The 21,086-nt window shown below is 54.4% G+C and overlaps 1 protein-coding gene across 2 annotated transcripts; it reads left to right on the forward strand.

Moving 5' to 3' along the window:
• Positions 1-1,278: 1,278 nt before the first annotated feature.
• ACACB (acetyl-CoA carboxylase beta) lies at positions 1,279-20,458 on the forward strand (the record flags this gene model as incomplete). 2 transcript variants are annotated; one of them, XM_079544025.1, is made up of 52 exons in its annotated part: positions 1,279-1,679; positions 3,034-3,166; positions 3,325-3,463; positions 3,600-3,709; positions 4,107-4,188; positions 4,398-4,496; positions 4,765-4,874; positions 5,086-5,196; positions 5,369-5,578; positions 5,874-6,044; positions 6,227-6,388; positions 6,565-6,728; positions 7,284-7,434; positions 7,513-7,616; positions 8,220-8,301; positions 8,744-8,889; positions 8,959-9,109; positions 9,190-9,324; positions 9,720-9,866; positions 9,972-10,160; positions 10,374-10,474; positions 10,548-10,636; positions 10,713-10,837; positions 11,229-11,342; positions 11,425-11,538; positions 11,922-12,011; positions 12,110-12,228; positions 12,386-12,544; positions 12,633-12,732; positions 12,833-12,940; positions 13,016-13,072; positions 13,626-13,667; positions 13,738-13,953; positions 14,037-14,192; positions 14,773-14,976; positions 15,071-15,226; positions 15,528-15,650; positions 15,846-16,115; positions 16,409-16,506; positions 16,620-16,740; positions 16,835-16,945; positions 17,349-17,492; positions 17,577-17,697; positions 17,864-17,960; positions 18,136-18,232; positions 18,463-18,598; positions 18,688-18,865; positions 19,096-19,208; positions 19,310-19,464; positions 19,590-19,760; positions 20,035-20,171; positions 20,276-20,458. In XM_079544025.1, 52 exons carry the CDS (start codon positions 1,279-1,281, stop codon positions 20,400-20,402), a joined length of 7,146 nt encoding a protein of 2,381 aa, XP_079400151.1. In that variant the 3' UTR covers positions 20,403-20,458. The 2 variants fall into 2 exon arrangements, with proteins under 2 accessions (XP_079400151.1, XP_079400152.1); XM_079544026.1 differs by having other exon boundaries at positions 1,630-1,679; positions 12,407-12,544.
• Between the last annotated feature and the right edge of the window lie 628 nt (positions 20,459-21,086).

Consider the following 21,086-nt stretch of genomic DNA (forward strand, 5'->3'; position numbering starts at 1 on the left):
CTTGTTCAAAAGTTGCATTTAAAACCTTGTATTTGCTCCAGGAGGTGGCACTAGTTGGTGGAGCTTCCTTGACATCTGTTTGGGTTTGGTGTGTGTTTTTCTTTTCTTTTTTTTTTAATAAAAATCTTTTCTTTACATTGTGCTGTGATCTTCCAGGGCTGGAAATGAGCAGAGGAGTGGGTGGTGGGGCTGACGGCACAGGGACGGCAGCAGCTCGTCCTAACCCTCCCCAACCCCCCCCTTAGCTGTCATGGCACCTTTGTCCCACAAGGATCACATGTCCCCGTCTCTGCTTTCCACCCTCTCCTTCCAGCAGAAGTTTTCCAGCCGTGCTAACGGGGAAATATTTATGCTTGACGTGAATGTCACGTGAAGAGCAGAGGGAGATCCTAGCGCAGGCTGCGGGCTGAAATGTGAAACCCTGCAGCGGTCAGGAGCTGCCCCCAGTCTGCAGGCCCTGTGGGGGTCACTGTCCCGACTTGAGGATAAAGGGGGGTCCAGCACAGAGCTGTGGCCCTTAGGGTTGGCTTTGGGCTCAACTTGGGACGCCAGCGGGCTCGGAGATGATGGTGAGTGGGGTAGTGGTGGTGGCATTGGGGGATCCCTGAGTGGGGGCATGCTGAGGTTTAAAATGGGGAGGTGGGTCCCTGTGGGGCCACGGGGGGGGGGGGGGGGGGGGTCTGAGGAGCCCTGCAGCCCTCCTTTAACTAAGCTAGTGTTGGCATTCACCTTGGAGGTGCTGAGATTTCACATTGGGTCGATCTCAATAATTACCTCCAGAGGAAGGTAGGGTGACAGTTTCCCCCCCCCCCCCCCCCCGTTAACTGCTAACAGAACCAGACGTTCCGTTTAACAGCCCTTCCACCTCAGGGCACTGTGGGGCTGCTGGCCTGATGGCTGTTGCCCCCTCCTCCCCCACCCCCTTCCTCGTGTCCGGGTGCCCATTTTAGCCCACGTTTTTGCCATGAGGTGTTTTTCTAACGGAGGTAAAAACTGCTTGACGTGTTAACAGAACAGGGGAAGGTGGGTTGGGGGCTTTGGGGAGTGCTGGGGGGGCACAGGGGCGAAATGGAGGAGGGTGGGCTGGGGTGTGGGAATGCTGGGGGACTGAGCTGGGTGCTGTAGGGAGCACTGGGGGAAACAAAAGTTTCCTGTCTGCTGGGGGCTGGTGATGAGTTAGAGCTCAGAGCTGAGCCTAAAGGAGCCCCTGAGGGTTCAGCTTAGCCTGTGGTGCAGCAAAACTCATGGAGCATCTCCATTTTCTCCTCAGGGTGGTGAATGTTGCTGGCCTCTGCTCTCCTGATGATGTTTGCGCTGCTCATCCTGACCAAGATGTCCACCTTGAACGCCAAGAATGAGGACGAGACTCCTGAGCAGAGCCCAGCTCCACCTCCCACCCCAGAGCTGGCGGCATCCCCAAACCCCCCGGTCCCCAGCCCCCCACAGCAACCTGCTGTGGGGGAGCAGGAGCAGATTGTGGTGTACAACCCCACTGCTCTCCGCAGGCCCACCCTGGCCAAGTTTGTGCTGGGCTCCTTTGATGACAACTCCTCTGATGATGAGGTGATAGCTGCAGCTTTCAGGGTGGGCAGCCGCCGCAGCAGCTTGGCCAGTGCAGGGGGGACAGGTGCTGAGCCCCCCACCATGGCTGCTCTGCAGGAATTCACTGTTGGCATAAGGTATAACGCAATGCTGTTGGGGGGGCATCGGCACATGGGGGCTTCTCGGCCCAAGGAGGTGAGATTGGTGGTGGTCACAGTGCTGAGCCCACAGGACAGGCAGCAGCAGGTGCTGCCACACAGTCTCCATCCCTCCAACTCACTGTTCTGTGCAGGAGCATCTCTGGATACATTTTGTGGGATGGAAATCTGCAAGTTTATCTGAGTTTTTTTGTGCCTACACGTGCACTTATCCATGCACTTACGTGTGCACATACTTTTGCACGAGCACATGTTGCTGTGCACCCTCCAGGTCTGGCTCAGCTGCACTGAGCACTTTGCTTTTGTAGAGGGGAACAATGTAGTTCTTTGGTGGGTTTTTCTGTGTGTAAGTCAATGAAAAGCAGTGAGTTTTGCTCTGTGAGTAGTACCACAGTGAGCTCTGCCCTGAGGCACTGACTTGCACCTGTGCTTGCTGAGCTACAAACTCAACCTTTTTTATTTTGTCCCTTGGCCAGAAGATGTAGAAATGAGAGAGCTTTCTCCTATATTGTCAATACTGAGTTTTGCAAGACGCCTCTTGGCTTCTTAAGCCTCTGCATGTTTGAGCTAGAGCCTACAGGATGACGTAAGCCTGCAGCAGCAATGCTCTGTGCAGTTTGTGTAAGGGGACAGGAGGTGCTGCCTGCTGGCAGCACTCAGCAGCTTCCCATGCAAGCGCAGCTGATGACAATTATAAATAACTGGAAACAAAGCGCTGCTGCACAGCTCCTCCTGCCTGCTCTGCTCTCACCACTGTTAAAAATAAAAGACCTTTGCAGGATGATGAAAACTGACAGCCCCGTAGCTCAGCACAGCCAAACGGTATCTTCTCGTTGAGCTGGGAGTCTGGGAGATGTCAGGCACCTCTGGTTTCCATCTGCACCAGAACACAGGAGGAACTCTTCTGGTGGTGCCCAAGCTGCAGGGCAGAGGTGGTTGGTGCAGTTTGCAGGATGGTTTGGATGCGTTGGCTTTGCAGCGGGGCTTGGGACAATGCTGGTAAACTGTGTAAAATTGTGGCTACTCATAAAATATCTTGAATTGATGGAGAGAATGGAGCATTTCTTGAGCTCCCAGGGGGCTGTGAGCATATTTCCCCTTGAAATAAGCATGCCATGTGTTGATAGTGCAAAAATAGGTCACAGGGGGAGAGGAGGGGTAGACTGTCTTTTTGCCTTTGCTTATTTGTAGCCCAGCCATGAAATAATAACAAAAGATCCAAATTGCTGCTTTACGTCCTTAGGGATCCCCTGTGCTTTTCCCAGGGTTTAAATGACAAAATGCTCTCTTCATCCCCAATTGCTTCCCCAATTGTTTCACCCCCCCCCCGCAGGCCTAGCATGTCTGGGCTGCACCTGGCGAAGCGCAGCCGCGAGCACCGCAAGATGGACCTGCAGCGGGACTTCACCGTGGCCTCGCCTGCTGAGTTCATCGCCCGCTTCGGGGGGACGCGCGTCATTGAGAAGGTGTCTGCCTTGCCTGCTTGCTTCTTGGGGTGCCTCCTTGAGCTGCCTCCATCTGAAGCTGCCATCCCCTCTGCTTCACCCTCCCTCGGAGGCCCTGCGTTGCCGTGTTCAGCTCCTGTGCTCCCACGCTTGCTCTAGCGATGCCCCTGGCCCTGCAGGTCCTGATTGCCAACAATGGCATCGCTGCTGTCAAATGCATGCGCTCCATCCGCCGCTGGGCCTACGAGATGTTCCGAAATGAGCGTGCCATTCGGTTTGTGGTCATGGTCACCCCTGAAGATCTCAAGGCTAACGCAGGTAATTCCTTAAAGCCGATCCCAGGACTGATCAGCCCAGTGTAGGCTCCCCTTATATGTAACCAGATCCAGGAATAAATGATTTCCCGCTCCCCAGATTTGTGAGGAGACCCCCACTGCTGTGTGCTGTCTTTCAGAGTATATCAGAATGGCAGATCATTACGTGCCTGTCCCTGGAGGGACCAACAACAACAACTATGCCAACGTGGAGCTGATTGTGGACATTTCCAAACGGATCCCAGTCCAGGTAACAGCTTATAATTGGTCTCTCATCTCTTTGCTGGGCTTACCCTTATGACTTAGGGGATGACCAGTTCTATGAGGAGAGCAAAGCTGAAGAAAATGTTGTAGAAATTGGCAGGGATGTTTCCCTTGACCCTTCTGGCCCAGAAAAGAGGGAAAAGCACGAAGCTTTGCTGTCAGTGTGATTTAGAATCATACTGGTGCCTCAATGCCTCCCTCCTGTGCCAGCGGGGCTTTCACAGACTGTAATTAATTGTTGGGAAGCAGGGATGGCACAAGGGGTGCTCCAAGATGGAGTGATACTCCTACCCTGCACAGAGGAACCAGGCATGATGCCAAGGCCTAAGGGAGGATGCTGGGGCAGGAGATAACTGCTCGTGCTGCTCTTTCTCTTGTGCCAGGCGGTATGGGCTGGCTGGGGACATGCCTCGGAAAACCCCAAGCTGCCAGAACTGCTGCAGAAAAATGGGATAGCTTTCCTAGGTAAGGTCTTGCTGCTTTTGCCTTGTTTGTAGGGAGATGTGGACTCTGGGATAGTGGGAGTGTGTATTCTTGATCCCCAGTGACACCAGTTCCATGTGTGCATCTGCCCATTTCGTGTGTCCTGCAGTGTGGCAGTCCCCAGGCCATTTTCCTGGAGCTATCCCAGCTTCCAGGCTGGCCCTGCTCATCCCTTCCTTCCCTGTCCACAGGGCCCCCCAGCGATGCCATGTGGGCACTGGGGGATAAAGTTGCCTCTACCATCGTGGCTCAGACAGTCCAGATACCAACGCTGCCATGGAGTGGGAGTGGTAAGACCTTCACTGCAGCTCCATACACCCTCTCTGTAGTGATTTCTCCCTCTTTGCCTCCCTTTCCCCAAAGAAAACACTGACATGGGGCCCCTAGCCCAAGCGGGCTGCAGATACTGGGGATCTCATGGCAGCTGAGCAGCTGTTGGTTTGGGCAGGGGTGCACAGACACACAAGAAGTGATATATACCACATGGGGTCCTCAGCATGCTGTCCCCAGGGTGGCCCTACTGCCTCTGTGGTGACTACAGCCCAACTATGCCTGCAGGTCTGGTGGCCCAGTGGTCTGAGGAGGACCAGAAGGATCAGCAGATGATCAGCATTCCCGTCGAGACATACAGACAGGGCTGCGTGAAGGATGTGGAAGAAGGCCTGGAGGTAAAGCTGAGTGCATGAGCAGCCAGTTTTTTCTTGCATGCCATTATTTCTCTTTGGAGACTACAAGCTCCAGCCCTTTTGGGCTCCCAGCCCATACAACAGCGATATAAGGGTGTTTTGGTAGCAATCTGTTCCCCTGTGCTGGTGCAGCTCTGGGTGATCCAGGTGGGCTCCAGAGCACTATGGCCACACCGATCCTTGTCCCCCTCAGGTGGCCAAGAAGATCGGGTACCCGCTGATGATCAAGGCAGCAGAAGGAGGTGGGGGCAAAGGCATCCGCAAAGTGGAGGCAGCAGAACAGTTTGGGACCTGTTTCCGACAGGTAGGTGCCCAGAGCACCTGTTCTGTTCCAATCCCATCCCCTCAGACAGGCTGGGACACACTAGGGTTTTGCTCCTACCCCATGCATCCTGTGCTTCCCTGCTGGGCTTTCTGTGGGACTTGGGGTAAATTTCAGAGCACAGAGCCAAAGTGTGAACCTCTCCCCTCCACAGGTGCAGGCAGAGGCACCTGGGTCCCCCATCTTCCTGATGAAGCTGGCCCAGCATGCGCGGCACCTGGAGGTGCAGGTGCTGGCTGATGAGTATGGCAATGCCATCTCCCTCTTCGGCCGTGACTGCTCCATCCAGCGCCGGCACCAGAAGATCATCGAGGAGGCACCCGTCACCATTGCAGCTCCTGCTGTCATCGAGGTGATGGAGAAGGTGGGTGACCCTGGTCTTCAGGTGGCGTGGAATTTAATGAGAAAATGATCTTTGCTGGATTTATTGTGGTTTGAGGCACCTGTGACTCCTAAGGAAGGGAGGGATTCCATGATACGTGCAAGCTTGGACTTGTGAGCACATTGGGGCAGCATTCTTCTTCCCCGTCCTTCCCGAAGACAACTGTTGGTCCTCTTTGTGTCCTTGCTCCATGCAAGGACATTACTGCCCCGTTGCCTGGCACAGCCCTGGCTCTGCAGCGGTTGTTTCTCAGTGCTGTGGTTTCATGGTCCTGCAGTGCGCCGTACGCCTGGCACAGATGGTGGGCTACGTGAGCGCAGGCACTGTTGAGTACCTCTACAGTGAAGATGGGAGCTTCCACTTCCTCGAGCTGAACCCACGCCTGCAGGTCGAGCACCCTTGCACAGAGATGATCGCAGATGTGAACCTCCCTGCTGCCCAGCTCCAGGTACCTGAATGCAGCATGGAGGGTGCAGGCAGAAGCAATGCAGTGTCTCCCCTTTGCCTCTGGCTCTCTGCCTGGAGGAGCTGTTTGCAGCTTAGCTGCTCGTCCTCTAGTTCCAAAAGCTGTATGTGTGATGCTAAAGCCTTGCACTAGTTCTCAAGTTCTCTTCCTTGTTCTTTGTGCAGATTGCCATGGGCATCCCCTTACACAGGATAAAAGACATCCGACTGCTGTATGGGGAGAGCCCATGGGGCGATACTCCCATCTGCTTCAACAACCCTGCCAGCCCCCCCGTGCCCAGAGGCCACGTCATCGCCGCTCGCATCACCAGTGAGAACCCTGAGGAGGTGAGCTGTGGGGACAGGGGGACCTGTTGTCCTCATCAGTGGGACAGCACTGATGGGAACTCAGCCCATGGGGTCAGTGAAACCTTCATAAAACACAGAGGGGTTCCTCCTTCCTCTTATTTACACGTGCATGGGGTCCAAGACTTCTTTCTCAGTGCTTTCTGCTCTTTGTTTAGGGTTTCAAGCCCAGTTCAGGGACAGTGCAGGAATTGAATTTCCGCAGCAGCAAGAATGTCTGGGGGTACTTCAGCGTGGCAGCTGCTGGGGGGCTGCACGAATTTGCTGATTCCCAGTTTGGACACTGCTTCTCATGGGGAGAGAACAGAGAGGAGGCCATCTCGTGAGTGTGGCAGCTGGGGCTGGAAGGGGAAAGATTCCTAGTAGATGCATAAGCCAGAAAAGCTGGCTCTTCTCTCAGGTGATAGCGCTGCTGTGCTGATCGGCTTGTTGGCGTTGTGGAAGCTGTCTGATGAAAGCCAAAGTTTTCAAACCGCAATGATGTTATGGTGCCTTGAAGATGGGCAGTTCTTGCTGCTGTTGAGCAGTAATTAAGCAACAAGAAATGGAATTGTCTTGGGTATTTAAGTGCACGGGGTTGTCCCTTTCCTACCCTGCAGGGATATTTTATCTGGATGCTGTAGCATTCAGGGTGAGGTGTTCACCGGTCCCATCTCTGTGTCTTCATCCTGCAGCTTTTGGCTGCTGCGTAACAGCCTTTTGATATGCTGATGGGCCATGGAGACACTTAAACAGTCTCTACAGCCTGTTCTTTGTGGAGGGTGGAAACCAGGTGCAGCTCCTGGTGTCTGAAGTGTTTGGGGACAACTCTGAAAGCAGGGGAAGGGTGCCGCAGTGCCCTGCTCGGTCATTAACGGAGGTTTTATCTCCCTGAAAGGAACATGGTGGTGGCCTTGAAAGAGCTCTCCATCCGTGGGGATTTCCGCACCACAGTGGAATATCTGATAAAACTTTTGGAGACAGAGAGCTTCCAGAGCAATGAGATCGACACCGGCTGGCTGGACCATCTGATCGCTGAGAAAGTGCAGGTGGGGGAGATGGGCCCCTACCACCTCTGGGTCACCTTCTGTGGGAAGATACCAAGTCCTTTATCGTCACCCCTCCAGGCAGAGAAGCCAGACACGATGCTGGGTGTTGTCTGTGGTGCTCTGAACGTCGCAGATGCTGCCTTCAGGACGTGCATGACTGACTTCCTGCACTCGCTGGAGAGGTGCAGGGTGGGAGCTGCCCGTGTTGGGTGGTGGGACCTGATGTCTGCGGGTGCAGGGGACACAGGGAGAGCATGTTCTGCTACTGGAAGCTGGCGTGGCTCCTGCAAGCACAGAGACCTGTGTTCTTCTCTGCCTTGGCCATCCTCTTTCCCTCTTTTGCTTTGCAAATTTGGAGGTGGTGTCTCAGTGCAGCAGTGCCTCAGGACTTGATGAGCCTTCAGGGCTCTGCCTTCTCCGCGTTGCTTTATCTGTAGAGAAGCGCAATGTTTCACGTAGTTGTGAAAGTGGCATTTCAGGGAAAGCAGCTCAACTGAGTGCAGCTTGCTCCTGATTTGCACTTGAACATCAAGGTTATTCCTCGACAAGGACGCCTGGGGCTCCCACAGGCATTTATCTGAGTGTGTTTTGCCGGTCTCTGCCCTGCTCTGTAAGAGGTGCACGCGTGGGCTGTGTACAAACAGATGCCTGTCCCCTCTGGTCACCTTCCCCATGTGACCTGACACCAGCAGCACTGCTGACACATGGCCCATTTGGCTGCCTGCCGCTTTGCACAGGCGAGAAATGAAACCCTGGTGGTGCCTGACCTCACTGATGTGTTTTAGGGGCCAGGTGCTGCCAGCAGCCTCCTTGCTGAACATTGTCGACGTGGAGCTCATCTACGAGGGCATGAAATATGTTCTCCAGGTAGGGGCCGTGCTGTGCTCCTCCCAGCAATGCTGGCTGCTCCCCAGCATGGGAACATGTGTTCTGCTGATGGAAGGAGTATAAATACACGATGAATACAAGGTTGTCGTTTAAAAATATGCAGCATAGGAAATGAAGTTGATAGCCTCGTTTTAAAAAGGCAGGCGTTTGCATACATCCCATTGCCCTGATCTTAACATGATCAAGAAGTATGATAATATGATGAAGAAAAGGGTGGATGTGGCACTGAAGGACGTGGTCAGTGGGCGTGGTGGTGATGGGCTGGAATTGGACTTGGTGATCTTAGAGGGCTTCTCCAACGTTTACCATTCTATAAGGAGATCTTTATCTCCTTGGCTTGCAAGGGACCTTAAGGATCACCAGTAAGTTAACTTCATGGGGAAACATCCTAAAAAATGGTGTCTCTGGCTGCTGCCCGCAGGTTGCCCGGCAGTCCTTGACAACGTATGTCATCATCATGAACCACACTCACATCGAGATAGATGTGCACCGGCTGACCGACGGCGGGTTGCTGCTCTCTTATGATGGCAACAGCTACACCACCTACATGAAGGAGGAGATCGACAGGTAGCTCCTCCCTGGGCGCCAGGTCCCAGCAGCCTCGGGGCTGTGGTGAGACATTCCCCTTTTCTGAAGGTACCGGATCACGATTGGCAACAAAACGTGTGACTTTGAAAAGCAGAAGGACCCAACGGTGCTGCGCTCCCCATCTGCAGGAAAGCTGCTGCAGTACACGGTGGATGATGGTGGCCACGTTGCCGAGGGGAGCGTTTTTGCAGAGATTGAGGTGAGTGCATTCCTGCAGCTCTGCCACGTGGCTCAAGATCAAAGCAGCAGTGGGTGACAGCTTTGCCCATCCTGGTGCAGGTGATGAAGATCATCATGACGCTGACGGTGGAGGAGGCAGGCAGGGTGCACTATGTCAAGCGGCCAGGTGCGCTGCTAGAGGCAGGCTGTGTCATTGCACAGCTCCAGCTGGATGACCCTACCAAAGTGCAGTCTGTGAGTCTGAAGGACAGCAGGGGGCGGTGGTTGAGGCATGGAGCTGAGCAGCCACTCTTTGGGGCACAGGTGGGGATGTGCTGTTGTCCTGGAACAGCACTGCATGCCCATGCTGCATCCCCGGGTGGCTGTGCTGGAGCTCAGGTGGCTGCTCCCCAGTGTGGCACTACATAAGCAGCCTGTGCGTGCTTCCATAAATTCACACTTACAGTTTTTCTGCATCTTTCTCGTGATGAGATACTGGCAGAAACGTGAAGCTGACCATTAGGTCCTTCCTTCAAACAAACAGATGCTGGAGGGGTGATGCAGCTTTCTATTGGGGCAGCTGCAATTTCTGGGGGCCCCACACAATTCTGGGGGCAATCTAGTACAAATACCCTGTTTGCTCTCTCCAGGCACAGCCATTCACAGGGGGGCTCCCAGCACAACAGACCCTCTCCATTACTGGTGAGAGGCAGCACCAGGTTCTGCGCAACGTGCTTGACAACCTCACCAATGTCATGAATGGGTACTGCCTGCCCGAGCCCTACTTCAGCACCAAGGTGGGTGCCCAGGGCAAGGAGCATCCTCTGCTCCTGGCAACCCACATGCCCTGCAAGATATATGGCACTGGGGCTGCTGGGCTTCACCACTTCTGCTCCTTGCAGGTGAAGGAATGGGTGGCACAGCTGATGAAGACTCTGCGGGACCCTTCCCTGCCCCTCCTGGAGCTGCAGGAAATCATGACGAGCATTTCAGGAAGAATCCCTCTCTCAGTGGAGAAGTCAATCCGCAAAGTGATGGCTCAGTACGCCAGCAACATCACCTCTGTACTCTGCCGCTTCCCCAGCCAGCAGGTGAGCAGCTTGCCTTTGCCTCCCCTCTAGCTAGAGCTAGCCAGGAGCTTCAGCCTGCATTTGTCCTGCTGGGAGATGATATAAAGATGTAAAAGAGCGATGGGTCATATTGCATATTTTGCTTAGGGGAAAGTGAAAAACCAAACTTGAAAGCCACTGTGCACTGCAGCACTGTCCCTGAGCGGTGCTAGACCCTGCGCCCTCTCCTTTCAGATCGCCAATGTGCTGGATACCCACGCAGCCACACTGCAAAGGAAGGCTGAGCGGGAGGTCTTCTTCATGAACACGCAGAGCGTGGTGCAGCTGGTACAGAGGTGAGCCTCGTGCCCTCCTTGCCCCCAGCCCATCGCCACCCCTTTGCAGCATGCTGGGCTCTTTGCTGCCCAGGTACCGTAGCGGCATCCGTGGCTACATGAAGGCGGTGGTGCTGGACCTGCTGAGACGCTACCTGCAAGTGGAGACACAGTTCCAGCAAGGTGAGGGCTTGGGACCATGGGCAGGGGCTATAGGGCTCCTAGGGGAGCTACAAGGCTCACAACGCTTTGCCCATAGCTCACTACGACAAGTGTGTCATCAGCCTGCGGGAGCAGTACAAACCTGACATGACCCCGGTGCTGGAGAGCATCTTCTCCCATGCCCAGGTGGCAAAGAAGAACCTGCTGGTGACCATGTTAATTGTAAGTGTGGCAGCAAAAGCCTGAGACAGGGAAAAGCCCATAAGCCTCATCACTGTGAATGGGACATGGCTGCCACAGTGCTCAGCTGCCTGAAGCCATCACAGCCCCGTGCTTTTCCCTCAAAAGCAGGCAGAAGCTTAATAAGCTGGTATTTCTCTACTCAATGTAAACCCAGGTTTGGGGGGTTGCATTCAAGCATCCATTCCTTTTTGGCCATGCAGTTGCTTGGTGAGGGGTCATCTTGTCCCTTGCTTAGCGTTGCTTTGTTGCACTGGGCTCGGAAAGCAGAATTTTGCTGTGTTTCATCCTTGTTCCCCACATGGGATCTCGCCCCTGCTGTTTACATGGGGCAGTAAGGAGCTGAGTCAAACCTTGAGGTGGTGCATTGCAGGACCAGCTGTGCGGCCGCGAACCCACGCTGACAGATGAGCTGGCAGCCATCCTGCATGAGCTGACACAGCTCAGTAAGACAGAACACTCCAAAGTGGCACTGAGAGCCCGGCAGGTCAGCAAGCACCGTGCTGTCTTACCCCTGTTCCCATCTCCTAACCCCATCCCAGTGCTCCTGGTCACCTTTCTTCTTGCAGGTTCTCATTGCCTCTCACTTGCCCTCCTATGAGCTGCGGCACAACCAGGTGGAGTCCATATTCCTCTCTGCTATTGACATGTATGGACATGAGTTCTGCCCTGAAAACCTGAAGGTTGGGAACCTCACTTTTCCTCACAATGAAAATTTTGCTTTGGTTAGCTTTGAGGTTTGGTCTGCAAATGGGTTAAGCTTGAAAAATAGCAAAAAAAAATGCATTAAAGCCTTGCTGCAGCGTCAGCCCCTGTGCAAAGCAAAGTTGGGATGTGCCCCGTTGCTGCTGGTTCCAGTTTCCTGCTTCCTGCACCGCTGATGTGTGGGTCCGTGCCTGAATCTGGCAGTGTCCCTATGGTGGGCTGAGCATCCCAGCACATAGGTGTTGATTCCTGTGCAGCCTTTATTGATAGATGCCACTGGGATGTTCCTTCTCCTTCCCTGTAGCTGGGTAAGGAGAGGTTCTGTTCCGTCTTTGCCCTAAACGTTGCCTTCTCCTCCTAGAAACTGATCCTCTCAGAAACCACCATCTTTGACGTGCTTCCTTTCTTCTTCTACCACGACAACCAGGTTGTGCGCATGGCAGCACTGGAGGTGAGGGCTGGGGGCACACAGGGCAGTGAGCCCCCAGGGGTGCAGGTGTGTGCAGATTCAGTGGTACCCACATCTACACCCCATCACCTCCTTCCCAGGTGTACGTGCGACGTGGGTACATTGCCTATGAGCTGAACAGCCTGCAGCACAGGCAGCTCTCAGATGGCACTTGCCTGGTAGAGTTCCAGTTCATGCTGCCCTTCTCTCACCCAAACAGGTACGGCATCCTCACCTTTCTGCCCACTCCCCCTATGAGGATCTCTTCTGCAAATTTTCTGGATTTGCTTCCTCAGTGCCTGGGAACCCTGGGAGGGAGGTGCTGGATGAGCCCTCTCTGGGTTGTGGTCTCACACAGGATCTATGGTGGCTGACAGCCACCTCTCTGCCCCACGCAGGATGTCTGTCCCCATCAGCATCTCCAACCCCGACCTGGCTCGGCACAGCACTGAGCTCTTCATGGACAGTGGCTTTTCACCCCTGAGCCAACGGATGGGAGCCATGGTGGCCTTCAACAAATTTGAGGACTTCACAAGGTGGGAATGCAGGGACACTCCTGGCTGTGATGCTGTCCCCATGGGTTGTGGGATGAAGCGCTGGTTTCTCACCCCACTGTTTGGGCAGGAACTTTGATGAAGTGATCTCTTGCTTTGCTGACCCACCTTTGGAGAGCTCCCTCTTCAGCGAGGCACGAACCACCATCTATGGGGAGGAGGATGCCAAGGTGGGCACAGAAGTGCTGCTCTCCCACTCTGGATGGTGCAGGGATGGTGGCAGCACGGCTGTGCTGGGGCAAAAGGGCTGAGCAAGGCTCTCGTTGCCAGAACACGCATGAGGAACCAATCCACATCCTTAACATTGCGCTCCGCCGGGCGGACCATGCCGAGGATGAGAAGCTGGTGCCTATCTTCAGAGCTTTTGCCCAGTCCAAGGTGCGTTTCATGGCACATTCCCTGCCTCCCTGTTGGGCTGGCCATGCTCTGACCTTCTCATCTGCTTCCGTGCAGAAAAACATCCTTGTTGACTGTGGTCTCCGAAGAATCACGTTTCTCATTGCCCAGCAGGTCAGTGCAGACTGAATGCTGACAGCGTGGCGTTAGGTACATTATGCTTCTCACAGAATCATACAATGGTTTGAGTCAGAAGGGACTCTTGAAGACCGTCTGGTCCCACTGCCTGCAGTGCACAGGGACACCCACAGCTCCATCAGTGCTCAGAGCCCCGTCCCCTGACCTTGGATGCTTCCAGGGATGGGGCCTCTGTCTCCCTAAAGCCTGTAGTGATTTCTGGAAATACTCTGTACTAAAAGCAGAGAGATAGATGTTCCTGGCACTGGGAGGGAGAGATGGGAATTGATGAACAGAGCATTCAATGAGTGATTTATCTCTGGTGTTATCCTTCATGCTGCTAACATCTCCAGTTACGTGTGGTTCCTGTGTGGTCCCTCCATACCTCTTAATTGCCCTTAAGGGCATCCATTACTTCTAGCACTTTCCCCCATTGTGGGTGGAAGACTTACATTGCTTTTTATGTCAGGTGACTCCACTACAGGACAGAAAAAGCCACTGCATTCCAGCTTTATTCACATCATCTTGTCTTTCCCCTTTTTTTCCCTAGAGAGAATTCCCAAAGTTTTTCACATTCAGAGCCAGGGATGAGGTAAAGCTGTCCCCCAGCCGGGATGGAGCGAGGTCTGTTTGTACGGCTCCCTCACCCCACACTGCACCAGTTTGCAGAGGACCGCATCTACCGGCACCTGGAGCCGGCGCTGGCCTTCCAGCTGGAACTGAGCCGCATGCGCAACTTCGACCTGACAGCCATCCCCTGTGCCAACCACAAGATGCACCTCTACCTGGGGGCAGCCAAAGTGCAGGCGGGCACCGAGGCCACCGACTATCGCTTCTTCATCCGCGCCATTGTGCGGCACTCAGACCTCATCACCAAGGCAAGGCTGGGAGCTGCGAGGCCGCCCTTCACTGCTGCCTACCTGTCCTCAAGGAGATCTTGTAACCTCTTCATGCACTGCAGGAGGCCTCCTTTGAGTACCTGCAGAACGAGGGTGAGCGCTTGCTCCTGGAGGCGATGGATGAGCTGGAGGTGGCCTTCAACAACACCAGTGTTCGCACCGACTGCAACCACATCTTCCTCAACTTTGTCCCCACCGTTGTCATGGACCCTTCCAAGGTACATTTCTGGGTGTCCTGCTTCGCTGTGTATCAGAGTGGTGGGATGGAGGCTGCCTCATCCCCTATGCCACCCTCCATGCTGTCTATTGGACCTGGTCCTGTCTAGTGTACGCTCAGTCTTGGACAGGGGATTGATTTGGCAAGTCCCAGAAGCTCCTGCAGTTTAATTCCACGTTTGTGGGCTTGTTCGCTCTTTGCTGAGATGGGCTTTTTGCTGAGATGCTGAGCTTTCACACTTAGCAGTGACTCAAGACTTGTTGCATGGTCTTTGTAAGCAGCGATTTGCTGGAGGACACAAGGGAGAGTGGTGGGCTCTGCCCTCGTGCAGCACATGGTGAGAAAGTGGTGACTGTGTCTGCCAAGGGGGCTGTAGAGGAGTGGCTTTCCCTCTTCCCAGTGGAGAGGCTGAATGACAGCACTGGCCCCTGGTAAGCAGGGAGGAGGAGAGAGAAGGGGATCCCCCAAAGCAAACCTGACGTGGTTATTTGGTGGAGGTGCAATAGGCTGCTTCAATCTTGGCATCGCGTGCATGGTGTTCCTGGGGCTGCAGAGCAACCCCTGTGCTGTCCCGCACTCAGATCGAGGAGTCGGTCAGGGCCATGGTGATGCGCTATGGCAGCCGCCTCTGGAAGCTGCGGGTCCTGCAGGCAGAGGTGAAGATCAACATCCGCCTGACGCCCACCGCCACGGCCATCCCCATCCGCCTCTTCCTGACCAACGAGTCTGGCTACTACCTGGACATCAGCCTCTACAAGGAAGTGAGGGACCCCAGCACCGGCAATGTGAGTACTGCAGAAAGTGGGAGCCCCTCCACGACCTCTCTGAGCTGCTCCCATGTCCGCAGGGAGGCAGCCAACGCTCTGCCCTCCTCTGCAGATCATGTTCCAGTCCTATGGGGACAAACAAGGGGCACAGCATGGCATGCTCATCAATACCCCCTATGTCACCAAGGACCTGCTCCAGGCCAAGCGCTTCCAGGCACAGTCCTTGGGCACCACCTATGTGTATGACTTCCCGGAGATGATCAGGCAGGTGCGTCTGGCTGAGCTGAATGAGACTCCAAATTCCCAAATTTCCACTTCTATCCCTCTTTCCCCTTTTGAGCTGGCAAAGGAGAAAAAGAAAAGAGCCCAAACTACCTGCTTTTTCAATTATACAAAGCATTTCAAAACTGCTTCCTAGCTCTTGCAAATTGCCATAGCTGTACTCATAAAGGATGTGAACTATAAGGCTCTGTGCAGAGTTCAGACACCAAGTTCTCCTCACATCAAGTCCCAGCAGCAGGCTTTGTGCCCCGTTCTTCCAGCCTGTCCCATGCACGGTGTCTCTGCAGGCTCTCTTCAAGCTGTGGGGCTCCTCAGAGCTGCACCCTAAAGATGTCCTGACATACACAGAGCTGGTGCTGGACTCGCAAGGACAGCTGGTGCAGATGAACAGGCTCCCTGGAGGGAATGAGGTAGCAGGGAAGGGTTTGGGAGCGGGGTGCAGGGAAGCTGTGCTGCCACAGGTGGGATCTGCTGGTGGCTTCCTGATCCAAGCTTTGTTTCAAGCCCAAGGGATTGAAAACTCCTCAACCAGCTTTGTCTGTCAGTTGTGCAGTCTCCAGCTCTGGGAGGTGCCAGCCTCGTGACGTTGTACCATTTTGGGGCAGGTGGGGATGGTTGCATTCAAAATGAAGCTGAAGACCCCTGAGTACCCGAAGGGTCGGGACATCGTGCTCATCTGCAATGACATCACACACATGATTGGTTCCTTTGGGCCGGAGGAGGACATGGTGTTCCTGAGAGCCTCGGAGCTGGCACGGGCTGAAGGCATCCCTCGTGTCTACATTGCTGCCAACAGCGGTGCGCGTATCGGCTTTGCTGATGAAATAAAGCACATGTTCCAGGTGGCCTGGGTGGACCCTGAGGACCCCTACAAGGTGTGTGGGCACCTTTCCTTTGGTTATCAGAGAAAGCAACAGAGCACTCAATGGGGGAAGGACCGGAGCTAAAAAGGAGAGATAAATCTTGTGGGATCAGTGCTAGAGAATGAGAATCCCCAGTGCCAGTGGATGGTTCCCTCCACTTTCCACGGTGGGGTGGTGATAAAAGTACATGTATAGGCATGGCTGCTCTGACCAGCCCTGCTCCTGATCTGCTGTGAGGTTGTGTTTGGAGAGCTGGCCATGTCCCGTTTGAGTGTGCAGCTCGTTCTCCTTCTGTATGTTTTCAGGGGTTCAAGTACCTGTACCTGACTCCCCAGGACTACACGAGGATCAGTGCCATGAACTCTGTGCACTGTGAGCATGTGGAGGAGGGGGGTGAGTCCAGGTAAGCCCTGCCCTATGTCTCCCCACATCCTGGCTCGCTGTCCTGCTGGCCCCACCATGGAAGTGAGTTTTGCCCTGTCCTACCCACACCACTGCAGCCCTGCCTTCCTGCAGGTACGTCCTCTTGGACATCATTGGGAAGGATAATGGTTTTGGAGTGGAAAACCTGCGAGCTGCTGGCACCATTGCTGGAGAGTCCAGTCGTGCTTATGATGAAATAGTGACCATCAGCATGGTACGACCTGTGCCCTTTCCCAATAGAGCTGGAAAGGATCACTGCTGCAGCCCACAATCCCAGCAACCCTGCATGTGCTTTTGTGTGTGCCCAGGTGACTTGTCGTGCCATTGGGATCGGTGCGTACCTGGTGAGGCTGGGGCAGCGTGTCATCCAGGTGGAGAACTCCCACATCATCCTGACTGGGGTCACAGCTCTCAATAAGGTACCGTGCCTGCGGCCCGTATCCTCATCCAGTGCTGTCTCTTTACCCCTTCCCTATCCTGTGGGAAGAGGTGGAACACCCCCATGGATCCTCATGGAATGTGTTTGTTAAGGAAATGCCACCCTGCCGGTGTTTGGTGTTGCTTTAGGGGTCAGTGTTGGGTTGCAGGGACAGTTCAGCTGTGATGCCAGGAGCAGGACCCATCTCTGGGCACAGCTCTGCGGCCTTGAGCTGATTTGAAACCTTCAGGTGTCTAAAATAGAATTTAACATCAGCCTGCTAGACAGAGATGGAAATTCAGCCTCAAAACAGAGGGAATGCACCCAGACAAAGGCGGATAAAAAATGATCTGGAGAGGCAGTGCCTGTGCTTAGCAGAGACTTATCTGTGTTTCTCTGCCCAGGTGTTGGGGCGTGAAGTTTACACATCCAATAACCAGCTGGGAGGTGTGCAGGTCATGTACAACAATGGTATTTCCCACATCACTGTCCCAGATGACTTTGAAGGAGTCTACACCATCCTGCAGTGGCTCTCCTACATGCCCAAGGTAGGAGGGTGCTGCAGGATGGTGGCGTGGGGTGTTATGGGGGTACTTGGCTGGTAAGCTGCCCTTTGGGGCTTCCCCTTACAGGATAACCGGAGCCCAGTGCCTGTCATTGCCATAAGTGACCCCATCGAAAGAGAAATCGATTTTGTCCCTTCCAAAGTCCCTTACGACCCCAGGTGGATGCTGGCAGGGAGACCCCATCCAAGTGAGTGAGAGCAACCCAAAGCCCCTGCAGCAGTGTGCCCAAATGCAACCTATGGCTGCAAACTCTTCCATCCTTGTGCAGAACGTGCTTTTTGCCGCACACTGATGCGCAAGGAGCCCTTAGATGCACGTGGTTGTGCCTTTCCTCTTCGCTCTGTGCTCTGCAGCTCTCAAGGGGACGTGGCAGAGTGGTTTCTTTGACCAGGGAAGCTTTCTGGAGATCATGAAGCCGTGGGCTCAGACGGTCGTGGTTGGCAGAGCGAGGTACAGCTGTGAGCAGGGGATGCTTCCCAACCCCTGATGCACGGATGCCGTGAGCACAGTGCAAGTCATCTTTGCCCATGGCACCGCTTTTGGGATGGTGACCAGTGGGGTTGACTTCTCTGGGTGTAGCATGGAGGGGAATTGGCTGCTACTGAGGCTGCCCTGCTTTCTGCAGGCTGGGAGGTCTCCCTGTGGGCGTCATTGCTGTCGAGACCCGCACTGTGGAGGTGACAATACCTGCAGACCCTGCCAACCCTGACTCGGAGGCGAAGGTGAGATCTCAGTGCTGTCATGAGGCAGAGGAAGAGCACTGAGGCTGGGAGAACAAGTGAGGATAAAGCTTAGCACGGCCTTTTGGCATGTTTTGACTCCCCTTGAAAGCAGTAAGATCAGGGTGCTCTCATTTTGTCTCCTTCCAGCTCTCGTGCACTGTGTGCCGCTGACTGCTGTGCCTGGAGGCTCTGACCCCAGACTCAGCACTGCTGCTCACTGTCTGTTCCAGATAATCCAGCAGGCAGGACAGGTCTGGTTTCCAGATTCTGCTTTCAAAACAGCCCAGGCCATTCGGGATTTCAACCGTGAGCACCTCCCACTGATGATCTTTGCCAACTGGAGGGGCTTTTCCAGCGGCATGAAAGGTATCCAGGGTGCCCAGGTTGCTGTGCTGTGCCACCAGCCCTCCTGCAGCACTCGGGGTGTCCGGCCACTGAGTCCCTTTGTCTCCCAGATATGTATGACCAAATGCTGAAGTTTGGTGCCTTCATCGTCGATAGCCTGCGGGATTTTAAGCAGCCTGTCCTCGTGTACATCCCACCGCACGCCGAGCTGCGGGGAGGATCCTGGGTGGTCATGGACCCCACCATCAACCCCCTGTATGTGGAGCTCTACGCTGACAAGGAGAGCAGGTCAGCCTCTGGTTTTCTCCAGTGCAAGTTAACATGCATCAGAGCAAGCTGGAAGGGAGGACAGACAAGAGTCCCAATCTGGAAACAAAACCCTGTCGAGTTTTCTGTCCCAAATTCTTAGGGGATAAAGTTGCCTGAATTGAAATGCTTTCCTATCAGCAGTGACCTCTTTTCCCAGGATTTATTTTCCCCTGTAAATCGGTCCTTGCTTTACCATACTTTCTTCCCAGGGGCGGCATTCTGGAGCCTGGAGGAACAGTGGAGATCAAGTTCAGGAAGAAAGATCTGGTGAAGACCATGAGAAGGATCGATAAGGTTTATGCCAAGCTTGTGGAGCAGCTGGGTAAGGGGAAAGGATCTTCAGCGCATGGGCCTTGGGGTGGCTAGGATGGGAGCACCAAGCAGGGCCCTTGCTGGGAAACAACAGCTGGTAATGTCCTGCAGGGACACCTGAACTGTCTGAGGGGCAGCGCAAGGAGCTGGAGAAGCAGCTCAAGGCCCGGGAGGAGCTCCTGCTGCCCATGTATTACCAGGTGGCCGTGCACTTTGCTGACCTGCACGACACCCCTGGCCGCATGCAGGAGAAAGGCGTCATCACAGTGAGCACGGAGGCTGGGGAAGAGGCTGCTGCAGGGATTTTGCAGAAGCAGCATGAAGGGGAGAGTACACCCCCAATACATCTTCCTCTGCGAAGGCTTAAGGTGGGCTCTGCCTGTTTCTGCAGGACATCCTGGAATGGAAGAATGCTCGCTCATTCCTCTACTGGCGGCTGCGACGGCTGCTGCTGGAAGAGGTGGTGAAGCTGGAGATCCTGAAAGCCAACAGCAAGCTGAGCCACATCCACATCCAGTCCATGCTGCGGCGCTGGTTTATGGAGACAGAAGGAGCTGAGAAAGTATGTGGGGGCCTTGGTTTTACCTAAATCTTTTGCATTTTCTGTAGTCTATGAGGCTTTCATGGGTTCCGATTTCCAAACCAAGCCCTCTCTCTATGGCTGCTACATGGGTTGGGAACAACATGCTATGTCGTATGTGCAGGATGAGGAGGACAATGCCATTATCCACTGTGCCATGGGAGGAAAAGCCTGAGGATGTAGCAGAAAGGGGAGGATCAGAGCATGTGAGCAATGGGACCCCCCCCCCCCCAATTCATGGTGCTGCTCTCCCCAGGGATACCTCTGGGACAACAACCAGGTGGTGGTGGAATGGCTGCAGAAACACATGAAGGAGGATGATGGCAGGAAGTCAGCCATCCGGGAGAACATCAAGTACCTGAAACGGGACTACGTGCTCAAGCGCATCCGGAGGTGAGTGGCTGCAGGAGCTGTGTGCGAGGGCACTGCCGTCCCCTGTGCTGGGGACACCGGGTGGTGGGCTCCCAGGCAGCCACGCTCTTCTGTCTGCCTCACAGCCTGGTCCAAGCCAACCCCGAGGTGGCCATGGACTGCATCATCCAGATGGCTCAGCACATCACTGGTGCACAGAAGGCTCAGGTCGCTCATCTCCTGTCGACGGTGGACGGTGAGAACCCGTCCTGAGCCAGCAGGAGGAGCACTGGTTCCTCAGCCCGCCAGCTGAAACCTTGGGCTCTCACTTTGTGCCTAAATAAAGGATGCCAATGTCTGTACCTTAAGATATGAAGATGCTCTCTCCGTCTGGTGCTGGGTTTGGCAGAGATAAACTTGCTCCAAGCCAAAGCTGGAGTCTGGACCTGGTGCAGAGGCTGATTTTTAGAAGAATTAAACATCTTTTACTGTGTTTTAGTTGCAAGCCCATGCCTTAATCATTTAAACAAGCACCAGTGCCAGATGTTGCACAAGGCTGGCTGGAGCTGGACGATGGGAGAGGTCTCCGTATGACTGTGTTGGGACTGACCATGCACTGGCACAAGGAAATACAAATACTGCTGAGGAAGGATCAGCCTCAAACTGATGCTTTAAAACAAACTCAGGAACTGCAAGGAGCCATTTGTCCCCATCCTTCCCTGCGCTGGGGAGCAGTCTGCAGACACGACCACCAAAAGCTGGCAGCCAGAAAAGACATCAAGCTGTTCTGGGACTGGCTGCAGTAGGGCTATCAGTGGGGATATCAGCTGACTGTCACTCCGTTGCAGGAGCATCACACTGGGCTTAGCTTTGGCTCTGAGCAGGGAGCACAGTGACAGTGCAAGGGGGGACAGCTGCTTTGAGGGCAGCACTGGGACTGATGTGATGGGGTTTTGT

Source organism: Tetrao urogallus (assembly GCF_951394365.1).
Source record: "Tetrao urogallus genome assembly, chromosome: 17".
Classification (NCBI taxonomy): Eukaryota; Metazoa; Chordata; class Aves; order Galliformes; family Phasianidae; genus Tetrao; species Tetrao urogallus.